Genomic DNA, 14,316 nt, shown 5'->3' on the forward strand with positions numbered 1-14,316 from the left:
AAGACTATACACTGAAACTGCCTGACAGTAGGAACGTAAATATGAGTAGAGTTATCCCATCTATCACCACAGAAAGACAATTAAGCGCTTAATGTTGAGAGGTGAAATACTAAACACGGGGACCTCTATTATTCATAAATAAATCGAGAGAATGGCACAAAGGAAAAAAAAGGTTAGAGAACCAATTTACAGAAACATAGTATGACTGCTGTTCAGAACTATTCGATCCTGAACATCCAAGAGGAGAGGCTGCTCTCTACTTAATATTATTCGAGGTACAAGAGGAGTAAGTTCAAGAAGAGGCAGTTCAATGAACCAACAGCAAATGTGGGCTGCACTTACGGAACAGAAAGCTCTATTTTGGAGTGCAACGGTTGTGACTCGGGAGGTCTTAATGGGCCAGGAGCTCCCCACACACGCTCAAGGTAAAAGTGTGATAAAATGGGCAAAGTGATTAGAAATCAGGAATCCGTTCAACCTCTGGGTTGCACAGCACGGAAACCGCTAGTACATCTAATTCTGATGTTCACATTTAAAGCTGTTGAAAGATTAGACTGGGGGCAGAAAAGAGCCATAAAAACTATATGAGGAGAGAAGAACATGTAACTGACAAACTTAAACAGCTCAATTGTGGGGCGATTCGATAAATACTTTCACAAGGGGGAAATATCAACCGGCACTTTTTAATCTAGCAGAGACAGAAGAAAGACTACGAGCTGAAAAATGAAAGTGATTCAAACCAGAAATGAAACACACATTTTTTAACAGCAGTGATGATTAAATTTGGGAACAAACTACCACCTGAAGTGATGGATTTTGCGACTCTTGACATCTGGAACATATGTTCCTGTGAAAAGTTCAAGTTTTGATAAATAAGATTTTTTTTTCCCCTGAAAAACAATTTTGTCAGAAAATTCTTAGCCACTACTTGGATTACTTGTCTATTTTAAAGTGCCAGAGAAAAGCTTTGTACGCTGAAAGTTGGTCAAAATGATAATTAGAAGCAGAATAATGGAATTCCTAGATAAGGAGCACGGTACGGTAGGAGCTAATTATCTCAGTGTCTGTAATGAAAACTTTGCATCACTAATATTTGAGAATTATTTGAACCTATCTTTATAATAATGATCAAAAGGGAACCGCTTGACATAATCTACTTGAACATTCCAAAGCCTCCTGACAGCCTTTTTGAGGCCCGTTCCAGAAGAATCCGGCATGGCTGGGTGCCGCGGATGCTACAGGAAGCCGAAGCGCAGACCACGACGCACAGACGCCGCCAACGGCCGCAACGCTGCCTGGTATCACAAACCGATATTTCACTATGAGCTCCGGCTTTTCTGTGGAGGGAGGTGTGAGGTGGCGTTATTCCAAGTACAATTTTTGTAATTGCAATCAAGGCACCGAGAACTCTTGCATAAGTGCTTTTAATACACTACAGGCATGAAAAATGACACAGGAGGCACTGACGGCTTGTAGAGCATCATTAAACACACCACGATCATTAACAAATGTGCCGAGGAAGGTTAGTACATCTGTATGTAATTCGAGCGGAGGAGTTGGGCTCCACATTATTTTTTTGAATAAAATACTTCCAAAGACTCCAGCTTATCCTGAGTCAATAGAATGTGAAGCATCACTGAAAAACAACATCCTCTTGGGATTTTTCACTGGACTGAGAATTGCGGCGCTTCTCAGCAAATGTCAGGCTTATCAGTGCTGTGAGTAAGCATCAGTTACTCTCAAACGAGCTGACTCTGTTCATTTTTCTCAGAACTGTATGTAACATTCTCCTGGCAAGGAACGGCGCCTTTAGTAGACTGCAGCACAAATTTGTAAAATAAGCTCACTTCAGCTCTGATCCAAAAACCAAAAGAGATCTAGAATAGATTAGACAGCTGTAGAAAGATCTGCTTTGTGACTACAAACTGTGGATGACTTGGAGTTAAAGGGATACAAGAAATACCAATTTCTCCTTTTCACATCGTAACAGATGCACTAATTGTAAGAAATCGTTCGTCTTAATACTTGTTCACCTAATTCAAATCACATCAGTATCTTCAAGGGTATTTTTGACCTCCGAGTGGTTAATGACATCAATATTTGCAATACATTTTCATCCCTTTATAGAGATCCTTTCTTTATTTCCACCATGTAGCTCTTCTCTTTATATTGCTAGACGAGACCTAGCAGCACCGTGGTGAGATCTTCATTAGCATTCAAATAAAAATGCATTGTTTGCTTGTATAGCGGGGAGATGAGTTCAGCGTTCACTGTTCAGTGTTCACCGTTACCATCAGAAGTGTTTACATTCATATCTATGTTTCATTTTCTTTTGACAGAACATAACAAAGCACAAGAAAAGCTGCTCTGGGTCAGATCGAAGGTTCCTCTTCTGCAGCATCTGTTTTTCAATACAGATGCCTGGGGAAGGAGTTTAAAAGCATCCCAGGCATGCAGCGGTGCTTTCTCAGAATATTATTCTGTTTTCCAACAATACGTGTCTTGGGACTTTTTGAGCCACAATCCTTGGTTTTACTATTTAACAGGTTACGCTTTAACTTCTCTCCATTAACTTTTCCTGCTACCCCCAGAGCACAAGTAAACTTTGAGCATCCATTATATCCTATGGCAAGGGATTTTACAGCTTAATTACAAGTTTTGTAAAGAACCATCAACCAGGTTAAATTGCTTTCTAGTCGTTGCTGTGGAAGAGTCACTAAAGGGGCTTCTCACTTTGGAAAGAAAGTGACGAGGGGGATATGAGTGAGACTTAGAAAATCACGATCACAGGCAGATGGACGCTGCTCTGACCCACCAGAGCATTTATTGCATTGTTATGCCTAACTCATCTTAGTTGCATCTTCAGGACCCTTTCAAGAGCTCCAGCAAATTTTTGAAATATGGTTTCTCACTAGAGGAAAAAAAAGCTTTCCCCGATATGTTGGGTTTTATCCATTTCATCATTTTATTCTTCTAATTTCTACTCACTGGCTCCGCACAGACTCCAGTGTGACAGTCCACAGTTCTCCGCTTCGCTCCTGGGGACCTTCTCAGGGATTGTTGTCGCATTTACCATCTTCCATCCCTCCTGCAGGGAAACTGATTTAAGTGACGGGTTACACACTATAGTAGCTCCATAATTGCATATTTGTTTTCCTCCAGAGCTCTTGAGTGATTACCATATGGTCTTGGCAATTTCTGACTCTTCATCTTACCAATTAGTCCTAGAATGCATTTTAATGTCATTTAATTTCAGACAGTTCCTTACACTTGTCCCCATAAGTTTGGCTCTCATGGGAGAATAACCTGCCTCAACCATAGCAAGCACCAAAACAAGCTTGGGTTTATTTTCAGCAGCACTTTTCCTCTCCTACAGCAGCGCTTTGAGAGTCTGGTCATCTGTCAATTAAACCTCTGGAAAAGTACCTGACTTGGGCAACTTTGAAAATATTTTTACTATTATTTTTATTATTGCTTTAGTGAATTTGCACCTTAAAATATTCCCTTGCCCTACAGATTTAGCTTCACAGGTAATGCTTTTTTTTTTTTTTCAATAGTTTCTTTATTTGCCCAGAAATCCCACATTTTGAATACTCTCTTCCATTCTGCTGTTAGATTATTGCCTTTTTGGTCCCTTGTAGAATTATTTCACTTAGTGATATATTGCTCTGAGCTTCAGATAGGGTGTTTTTATCTAGTTTCTCATCTTCTGCATCCTTATAGCAGCTGCTTTTAATTTCCTTTTAAGAAGCTCCTGCACTTTTGAATAGGTCCCATTTTTAAGTTGGTTATTACTGTGAGGTAGTTGTGGGGGAAAATCAAATACTCCTAAGACGCTCTGTCACGAATCCCTCCGAAAAATAATTGAAAAAAATAGGTATCTACCAAGATGTTTTCAAAGACGGGAGGATTTGGAGGAAAGAGAATATCTAATACCTCCGTCTGGAAGGGGAAGGATGGGGAGGACTCTGCCACGGTGCTGCAGGGAGCAGGGACAGGGATGGTGGGCGAGGAGGGCAGAGGAACCCGTCACCGAGGGCCTGCGAGGAGGCTGTGTCAGAGCAGGTAAAAAACAGGCAGGGAATGTGGAGGAGCAAATCCCAAAGGAGGATTTTTGTTCAAAAGCAGCAATCCACCAGTGTCAGCAGAACGAGGCAAAGTAACTCGTTCAGAGACGGGAGCCGGAAAGATCCTCCGTTATTACAGGCTCTCTGTGCTCACGCAGGCGGTGGGTGTGCAGCAGAGCTGTCACACGTGGCTGTTTTTCTGCCAGGGGGGCCGCGGGGAGCTTGGGGTGAAAGTAAATGTGCATTTCCCTACACCATAGAATAGAATCATAGAATCATTTTGGTTGGAAGAGACCCTTAATATCGAGTCCAACCGTTAACCCACCCTTGGCACTGCCCCATGTCCTGAGAACCTCAAGTCCGTCTGTCCAGCCCTCCAGGGATGGTGACTCCAGCACTGCCCTGGGCAGCCTGTTCCAATGCCCCACAGCCCTTTGGGGAAGAAATTGTTCCCACATCCAACCTCAACCTCCCCTGGCGCAACTTGAGGCCGTTTCCTCTGCTCCTGGCGCTTGTTCCTGGGGAGCAGAGCCCGACCCCCCTGGCTCCAAGCTCCTTTCAGGCAGTTCAGAGATCAGAAGGTCTCCCCTCAGCTCCTGTTCTCCGGCTGAACACCCCAGGTCCCTCAGCCGCTCCCATCACACTTGTGCTCCAGCCCCTCACCAGCTCCATTCCCATCTCTCAACTCGCTCCAGCACCTTAAGGGCATGAGGGGCCCAAAACTGACCCCAGGATTAGAGGTCTGGTCTCGCTGGCACCAAGTACATGGCTCACACCTATGCTGCAGTGCTCAGTACCCTTGGGGCTTCCAGGAATTACTGATTCATGGGTGATGGAAAAGCTGAGTTGCTTTTCTAGGTGGCTGGCACCCAGCTCTCCTGGAAGAAAGGATCTCGCTCCAAAAAAAGAGGGGCCAGTCCCCACAGGGTGCAGCGTGGGCTGTGCACCGTTCTCTGCAAGGCAGGACAGGTCTCTGGTTGCTTTGTCACTGCCTGGTGTCATCCCGCACTTGGATGTGACCGTGGCTGGTCACACTCAGGGTACTCAGGATACTGCTCTGTCCAGGCAGCTCTCTGCTCACGGACAGGGGTGTCTCAGCACAGCAGCACCCTGTCTGTGGGGACAGGGTCCATCCTGGCGCAGACTAGATTTACAAAATGCAACGTAAATGGAATAGAAATGAGGCAGCTGGCAGAACCCAGGCAGGCCTGCAGATCCACAACGACTCGCAGACAAATCTACCAGATGTTTCAGGCTCACAGGGGAGCCACACGCCTGTCCTACTGCGAGAATTGTGTTTTGCCTCCTGTTGTGTTGACTTCCTGCAAGAACACTGGAAAATGGTGGCTGTTTGAGAGTTACTTTCCCTTCCTAAAATTGGTGCTACCATAGTTTTGTACAGTTTGTGAATATTAACAAGAAATAAATCAGAGCTTGGAGAAATGTTGTTCTCCACTCTTCCTCCAGTGTGGCTTGTATCCACTGCTGCGCTGCAATGTGAAAAATGCCATCTATAATGAATACTAAATAGTGGGAGTCGTTTTCTCAGCAATGTGTTACTAAACCTGATTGCTGTGCAGTATAATATGCTGGGAGAGAGCAGGGGCTTGGCTGTGTTTCTGTTTCATGCAGTCACAGAAACTGTCAAGCTTAGATGCCTCTGTGATCTCCGAGCAGCATGTCTCCCTACACCCTTTCCTAGCTACCCATTTATTTTTAAAATGTTCCATTGTTACTGTAGCTCAGTTCTTCCAGCCAATTTTAATGTCATTATTATTTCTGTGTCTCTAAAATTTATCTACTTATGCAATTTTAATCTTTTTTTTTTTTAAACCGATTCATAGTAATGTGTTAACAGCTGCCTTGTAGTAGAAGTCACCTAGAGTTATTATTTAAAAGTCCTCACTGTTAAGAAACGACTCACCTCTGTGTTACAAAATCTGTGCTGCATCGCCTTGCACCCTGTCCTCAATATATTCACGTATGTCTCCACCTCATCACCAAGGCAATCCAAGCTTAAAGGACCAGGAAACAGAAGGGGATCTATATTGGAGAAGATGTTGAAAAAGTGGTGAAAGAAGAAAGAGTCCTAACACAGCCCCCAGACACACTTCAAAATTCCCGCAGCCAACACAGAACACTTCTGCCTCTATTTCGGGAGTTTGACGACACTTTTGATTTCCCTCCTCTGCCAGCAGTTCCACCTTCCAAACAGGTCAAGGCACGACCATGATGAGAACTCTATATGTAATAACAAAATGCACAGCGGCAATGGTGCTGACCCAAAGGCTTGTTAACACACAGAGTTTGTCGGGTAGTACTTTTTTACCCTTAAGAATATCGAATTCAGGCAAACACAAAGTTTCTGAAAAACAGCAAACCATTCCTACCAATGGAACGCATATTCCTTCTTCCTTGACTCAAACACTGGAGCGTTCATATAAATATACACACAGCATCAAACGCTCCAGCAGATGTGCTGCAAGATGAGGGATTAAAACACCTCGCTTTGGGAAAATCCAATGTACAGTCTGGTGGGTGCCTTGAACGGGAGATCCAAAAACTCACCGCACACGCGCTTCTTGTTGAGCTGTGCAAAGGTCATTCTGTCCTGTGAACAAGCCCCTGTCAACAGTGAGTATACGTTAGAGTTCACAAAACACTCTGCTGAGGAGATCCAGGCTTTCTAGGTTAAAAGGTCATGAAATTTAGGCTAATCTCTGTTTTCTTAGGTGCTCACTACCAATCTATTACAGGCAAAGACGTCAGTACAGCCCAAGATTAAGGTTTCCCAACTCCTCCTTTTACATGACCCTGACCATATTTCTACAAGACTGTTCAGACTCATGGTTCAAATCATCCAGAATTCTCTCAAGCTAGCCTGAAATTTCTTATTTAAATTAAGCTTATTTGCATCATAATTGCTCAAACTGAAACAAAATAATTTGTTTTTGTGAAAAAGTTCCTTCCACCATTCTCTTGAGAACCTTTTGTGCCTCTGTGCTTTATCACAGGAATTTTATATTTGTCGCAGGGTTTCTCCTGGTGACAGGTGTGTATCTGTTGCCTTCACAACTGTCCCCAAAGTCCTTATACTTTCAGACAACTGGAACCACTAGTGATCATCTTCTACAAGTCAAACAGAATTAACTAGGATACCAAAAGATTTAACGATTTCTAAGTGCATAGAAACTAATAAGGAGATGAGTACTTGTCAACATGAATTCCTCAGGAACAAAACAAGCGGAGTCAATCTAATTTCCCTCTCCGATGGATGAGACTCTGCGGGCAGGGACAAAGCAGCAGGTACCACATACCTCAATGTCACTGAGGCTCCTGACATTGTCCCATGTGACATTTGTGAGCACGAGGATGCCCTAGCTGAAGTCCTGACAGAAATCTGGTTGGAATGCACACTCTGAGAGTCGTTTCCAAGGGCTCACTGTGAAATTTAAAGGACAAATTGAATGGTTACTCAGCTGTTCATAAGTTCCATTCAATATTTTATTGATAGCCTGGATGAGGGAATGGGCTGTGTGTTTATTAAATCTGCCAAGATTAAATCTGTGAAGAGTGGCTACAAATACATGGGGGATAGCAGTATTAAAAACTTTTGACAACTTGGACAAGTTCTCTATAAAGACAGGAACCCTCTCAATTGTAAAAAGCATAGTGTTTTAACTTAGGCAAGAGTAAAGTGCATAAATACAGGATAGACATCAGCTGGGCAGAAAGCGGTCTGGAAAAAAATGATCTGAAGGTTCTGATAGATCACAAGGGTTATTGCCCTGAGCAAAGAGAAAACACTACACAGATATATTAACAGAAGAATTACCTGCAAGACATCTTGCAGGTCCTTTCGCTGTACTCATATTAGTAACGCCTGAGTTCAGAGGCATGTCCAGTCCTGGGTGCTGCTCCTCAGGAAAGGCTGACGGACTGAGCAGCAAGAATAACAATAGTGGTTAGAGGGCTGGAAAACATGACCTGAAGCAAGAGACTGAGAACAGGAGGTGCTCAAAAAAGAGAAGACCACAGACAGATGCAATGAGTCAGGATCGGTGCAGTAACAGTCCTGCTGCAGACAAAACGCTGCTACAAAATGGAAGAGAAATAACAGTTCTGCATCTGCCAAGAATGTCGTAAACAGATCTGTTTCTGTTGTGGGAGGAGATGGACTAAGTGCTCAGCTGAGATTTCTTCCAGCTTCACTTTTCAATGATTCTGCGCTCAGTTGATGCTGATTAGAGTTAGTACTCAATTTGTCCTCGTGTACCCCAGTGACTTCATATAGTAATTGCTCATGCACATTTACATCATTTCGGCATTAACATCAACATTAAGGTTACAGCATTTTACGTTAATCTTACCATCTTAAGGCTATCTGTCTTACAAATACCTTATCAAAATGCTATTTGCCAAAGCAGCTTGACTCGCAGCTCATTAATCAAAAGCCATTTTAATAATTAGTCCTCAAATAGTAATTCAATAAAACCTCTGTATCTTGATTTCCCTTTCTAACCAGTGCATTGGGCAAAAGGGTTTGTAATCATTTGGCGCCACTACTCTCGGACTCAAAGAATCGAGATTAGAGCTGCTGGTGCCAGTCTCCCGTTCCACTGCCATAATTTTAGAAACTACTACAAGTTTAGAAAAAAATTGTATATATCCTGGACTCTCAGCTCCAGATTCTTACAGAAGACACCAGATCACAGCTGCTGCCATTAGCAACCAGTCCAGTCCCTGACACAAAAGCAGGGCCAGCGCTACCTACATTCATTCTGACATTGGGAGAGTTGTATTTAAAATCTTCCCCAGATAACCCATTTCAGTGATTTTACATCCTATATTAACAACACATTCCTAATGTCATTGTTAGCGCAGTTCAGCGTGTTATCTCCAGCCACCTCCGCACGGAAAACAGCTTGAGATGCAGCAGGCAGGCAGGGCAGCTGACTGACACAACTGCTTTGTAGTCACAACTGTTTACTCAGGGTGCCCAGGGAAAGCTGTGCTGCCTTATCAAATAATTATTATCAATTACCGATGCTGATCAGAGCCAGCTATACCTCAGCTTCCTGCAGGATCCACCCAATGAAATGGTTGTGCTCTGGTACTGCTGGAAGGAGAATAAAGACCCTTGTGAAGTTGTGCGGGTTGTGAGATTTATGAAAATACAGCTTGACTTCACTGGCGTGCAATCAGTTAAATCAACATCACGTAAAACCAGAAATAACGCAAGTCACAGACCTTGTTAGCTCTGTATAGCCTTATGCCATTGTTAAACTGAGTTGGTATGTCAGAGTGGAAACTCCAAAGATTCCAGATTTATCATCTTAATTTTTTACGTTTCTTCTCAAGAATTCACACTGCTGTCATTTTCTCTTCCATTCTGATTACCTTCTTTGTAACATATTGGCTTTCTTACTTTTACTGAATAATTCCTGGTCTATTATATCTATAATTATACTAATAATTAAGCATGCCTTTTCATCAGCTAGCAGCTAATTACTTCTGTTCCTACCCAGCTTGCTCCGAAAACAGTCAATTCATCTGTATCCGTATCACTCTCGCTGTTGCTAAGCAGTTGGTGCCAGGCAGCAGTTACACTCGAACCGGTGGCGTTTGCTTCACCCTGGATTTAAGTGTATTTTGCAGCAGCTGAGTGGTGCTGCCTTTCAACCTCAGCGTAAACGTTCTTCCCCGGTAAGCAAGCTTTAGTCGTACGCTCAAGTGCAGCACCTGCTTGGCAAAGACTGCTTATCCTCACCAGTTTCAGAGCATTTTTTGGAGCTGTTAGTAAGCAGCTAACTGCGAGGAATTGCTGTGGAATTGGGGAGACCTGAAAAGAATTGGTGAGCAAACCAGCCTCTGCCATCTACGACTGCCTACAACTACTTGAAAGGAGGCTGGAGCATGGAGGGGGTTGGTCTCTTCTCCCAAGTAGCAAGTGATAGGACAAGAGGAAATGGCCTCAAGTTGCACACAGAAAGGGTTGTCAGGCACTGGCACAGGCTGCCCAGGGCAGTGCTGGAGTCACCATCACTGGAGGGATTTAAAAGGCGTTTAGAGGAGGTTTGTAGTGACATGGTTTAGTGCAAGAATTGGGTTGTGGTTGGACTCAGTAAACCTGAGCGTCTCTTCCAACTGAAATGATTCTATGATTTATCTGCAGTCTTAGTCCTTTTGTGGTCAGACCTTACCCCAGATTTTGTCACCTGCAAACCGAGCTCATGCACTAATCTAAGCTCTCGTTCTCTAGTCCTGTCACAGTGAAGAACCGTCAACAGAAAGGGCCCAATTCTTCTCGACAACGCCCGACCACACGTCGCACAACCAGCACTTCAAAAGTTGAACAAATTGGGCTACGAAGTTTTGCCTCATCCACCGTATTCACCCAAACTCTCACCAACCAACTGCCACTTCCTCAAGCATCTCAACAAGTTTTTTCAGGGAAAACACTTCTACAACCAACAGGATACAGAAAATGCTTTCCAAGAGTCCACCAAATCCCAAAGCACAGATTTTTATGCTGCAGGAATAAACAAACTTATTTTCCATTGGCAAAGATGTGTTGATTGTAATGGTTCCTACTTTGATTAATAAAGATGCATTTCAGCCTAGTTAGAATGATTTCAAATTCACGGTCCAAAACCACAATTCTTTTTGCACCAACCCTAATACTCGCATTTGCTGTCCTTCCAGATGTTTTGGTGCACCAGCTCATTCCTGTGTCCGCTAACGTGGGAACTGCATGCGGTCAGCATGAGTGCTGTCTCACTCTGGTTCGCACTAGCCCAGTGGAGATGGCTCTGCCCAAAAATACTCCAGCTATTTAGTACCAAACCTCAGTGATGTGGTGACACATCAGCCCAAATTGCCTTTTTTTTCCCCCAATTACCTGTCATTTTATCTCTTGGAAGGTGGATAGAGAAGCTGATGTTCCGGGGCAGCAATTCCCATCTCTAGCCCTGGCAAACCACTTCCTTCCTTGTTTCTCACTTAATGAAATTAGTGACATTAACATTAGTGAAGTTAATGGCTGGTATGTCTCGCCTTCCTAGAGACTGGGCTAGGCCAAAACACTTAATACTTTTATCTAACTCATGATCGCACACTCTGAAATAAAGAAACGTTGGCAAATGCAGCAGTTGTGCTTGATTCCAGAGACGGGGGAGTCAACAATGACGAGATTTGTTTAAAAAAATGCTCAAAGTGGCAGCCAAAGAGGTAAAATGTTTTCAGATGGCAGGTAGACTATTTTAGGATCCTATATTGGAGGCTCAAAGCAAATGCATATAACCTGTCAAAAAAGACTCGAGAGGAAAAACAAAAAGCTGGCATCATAAAACAGCAGGATCGGCGAGGCTGTTGGAAGTTAAAAGGTATCCTGCAAAAAGCTGAAGTTGTGTCTGAAAAAGGAAAACTAAAAAGAACATAAATTCTGGCAGTCTAAATGTAAAAGCACAATAACGCAGACCGAAGAAAGAGTTTAGAAGCAGTTTGCTAAAGAAATAAAAAAAAAAAAGTAATAAATCCTTCTTGAACACATCTTGAGCTGTACAGGTATGAAAGAAGCACTCAGAAAAGATGATGCCATCACAAAATATCCCATACTCTTGTTTTTTAATATCTCTGTTCACCTGGAGAATCTCAGGGAAACTCTGAAACCAGCACCTTGTTTATAAGGCATTCATAGGAAGGCTTGTCTTCATTTAAGGTTGTTAAGTGTAGATTACAAACCAGACAAAATGCATAACGACGTCTCACTGCGCGCAGATGATATTCATACAAGATTTTTACAGAATTTTAAATATGAATCAGCTGAGCTAATACCCTTAGCATGTAACCTTTTGCTGAAAATTGCTGTGATTATCAAAGGACTGGAGGGTAACTAATAAGAAAACAGTTTTTTAAAAACTAAATCCAGTGGCAACTCAAGGAACCACAAATCACTAATTCTAATGCGCATATTGGCTGAAGCTCTAGTGAAGACCAGAATTAGCGAATACATGAATAAAAGTAACACATTAAGGAAAAGTAAACACGACTTGTAAAAGGAATCTGAGCCTCCTAAATCTGCTGTACTTCTTTGAAGGAGTCAAAAGCATGTAAATAACACAGATCCAGCTGAGAAATTTTCCCTGTATTTCCAACTCCCCCCAAGCTTGCAGAAACCTCAAGCTCTGAAGGTCTCATCAAAGGCTCTTAAATAAACCTAACAGCCAGAAACTACAGGTAAGAACCTCAAAGAGTTAAATAATAGTTTAATATTGGCAAAAAAAGACAAGACTAAAGGATGGATTTTCACAAGGGAGGATGATCATCAGTGGAGTCCCACGGGGATTAAGGTCCATGGTGTTCAGTGTGTTTGGAAGTGATCTGGAAAGCAGGTGGAAGAGCGAAGACTTCCAACAAAAATTAAATTAATTAGGATAATATTTACTACAAAAAGTCTCAGATCTCATGACACTCAGCAGGCTCACGATAAAGCAGAAGATAAGTTTCAGCCCTGACAGCTATAATCTGGCTCCCCACAAAAAGCAGCGCTTGCTTTACACGCAGAGTGATGGGCTCTGAAATGGTTTGCGTCATTTAGGAAATGCATCTTGACGTTTTAATAGCTAGTTCTATGAATATGCCACCTCATTGCTCAATAGCAGTCAAAAAAAAAGAAAAGCAGAAGCTCAGAATTCTTAGGAGAGAAAAGTATGATTTTGCCACTGTATGAATTCATGGTATATCTGCTTCTGGAATAGCAAGTGCAGCTCTGGTACCTTCACCTCAAAACCCAAAAAGAAAAATAAAGAAGAAACTAAAAGTGTAACAGGTAAAAGAAAAGACACATGGCAGAATGACAAACACGGTACGAAGTGCAAAACTGCTTCCCTCTGAAAAACAAAGCTTGCAGAAGTTGAATAGGAAGCGATCACTTGCCATTTGCCTTTCCCGATTGCTCCGAGCAGGCCGGGTGCCAGGAAGGGGGGACGGATGTCGGACAAGAGCTCTGGCTCCTGCCTTTTTGTTCAGCTGCTGAAGCCTTCGTACTCTGTCAGATGAGAATTTCAAGGGATGTGTGAGCATTGTGACAGCTGGGTTTCATGCACAATCCCAGTATGTTTTCAGGCAAAAATATAAAGGGAAAAAGGAGGAACAAAGGACCGCTGTACTTGCAGAACATTTTGTTTCCATTACTTCTAATCATAATTCATTAGGGGTCTCCACTTGCTTTCCCATCTGCCCTCCCCGTGCTACAATTTCAGAATTAAAATAAATAAAAAACCACTTAGGCAGCATTTGCTACCACCCGACTATGGAAATCCAGCCATGTTGCTCACCAGCCTCTACAGCGCTGCATTTTAACACAGCTCCTCTCACCTTTTTCCATTTCTCTCCTGTTTCAAACTCCTTTGAGCGCTGTGGGTTCAGGTTGTTAACTCAGTTCCTTCAACGACAGCATTACTTTCCATTCGGTTGTGTAGCGGCAAATTCCAACTGGTCCCATAGCTGATAACAGCCTCAGACTACTGGTGAGCTATTAATAATATGCAAGCAATCATTTTAATTGCAAGCGGGTGTCTAGAATTTAGGAGCTGTACGAAGAGTTCCTTCTATCTCAAATATTATTGTCCCATTGTGCATTTTGGAGTTTAGCTCTCATTAAAAGTAATAGAGGGAAATAGTGTGTAGCAAACTGATGTGTTTGTTTTCACAGTTCACCTCCTGCTCCTCTCCACTAAAACACCCTCTCAGTCAGTGACAAGACCACAGCTGTTGCCATCTTTTACGTACCTGCTGAGTGCAATATTTAGCTTGAGGGACACTGAAGTTTTCTGTTTGTTAGTTATCAGGTCAATAACTCTCACCTTATCACTTCAGTTTCCATTCTGTTGATAAAACCTGTCAGCCTTCCTTGAGTGGTTCCTGGCCCTCAGAAGAAATCACATTAAATTGGCACAACCAAGTGAATCTGTAAGGGATGTGCTCCTGGCTTACCAAAGGGAAGGGGGGAGGGCTTCAATTTCTCTTCCTTTTCACACAGCTCCAATGTCCAAGCGCTTCGAGCTGTGTTGAAATTCTCCCTACGGATTCAGCAGTTCAAGTCAGCTCAGGTCCCAGAATATGGCCCAGAGGAGATGTCTGTGGAGCCGAAATGGATATGTTTAAGTGCAAGAGACAATAATCAGTTCTTCAAGTATAAGCTAAAAATACCCAGAAGAAAGTGGAATTCATAATGGAGATTTTAAAG

The 14,316-nt window shown here is 42.8% G+C and overlaps 1 protein-coding gene across 28 annotated transcripts in view; it reads right to left on the reverse strand.

The window, feature by feature from the left end:
* Positions 1 to 14,316, reverse strand: part of LOC110359586 (uncharacterized) — a 46,867-nt gene that overhangs the window by 27,902 nt on the left and 4,649 nt on the right. For 16 of the 28 annotated variants that reach the window (XR_010466240.1, XR_010466231.1, XR_010466230.1 and 13 more), the window contains exons 3-7: positions 7,903 to 14,207; positions 7,385 to 7,509; positions 6,636 to 6,692; positions 5,992 to 6,110; positions 2,989 to 3,088 (exon numbers count right to left, since the gene is read on the reverse strand). Coding sequence is in view for 2 of the 28 variants with exons in the window: in XM_065030340.1 (XP_064886412.1) it covers positions 2,989 to 3,088; positions 5,992 to 6,110; positions 6,636 to 6,672 (256 nt within the window). In the remaining 26 variants the exon portion in view is untranslated. Of the gene's footprint in view, positions 1 to 2,988; positions 3,100 to 5,991; positions 6,111 to 6,635; positions 6,693 to 7,384; positions 7,510 to 7,902; positions 14,208 to 14,316 lie in introns of those variants that run through there. The other 12 variants (XM_065030333.1, XM_065030340.1, XM_065030337.1 and 9 more) reach the window with 6 other exon arrangements.

The sequence above is a fragment of the Columba livia genome, chromosome 14 (assembly GCF_036013475.1).
Source record: "Columba livia isolate bColLiv1 breed racing homer chromosome 14, bColLiv1.pat.W.v2, whole genome shotgun sequence".
NCBI classification, from domain to species: Eukaryota; Metazoa; Chordata; class Aves; order Columbiformes; family Columbidae; genus Columba; species Columba livia.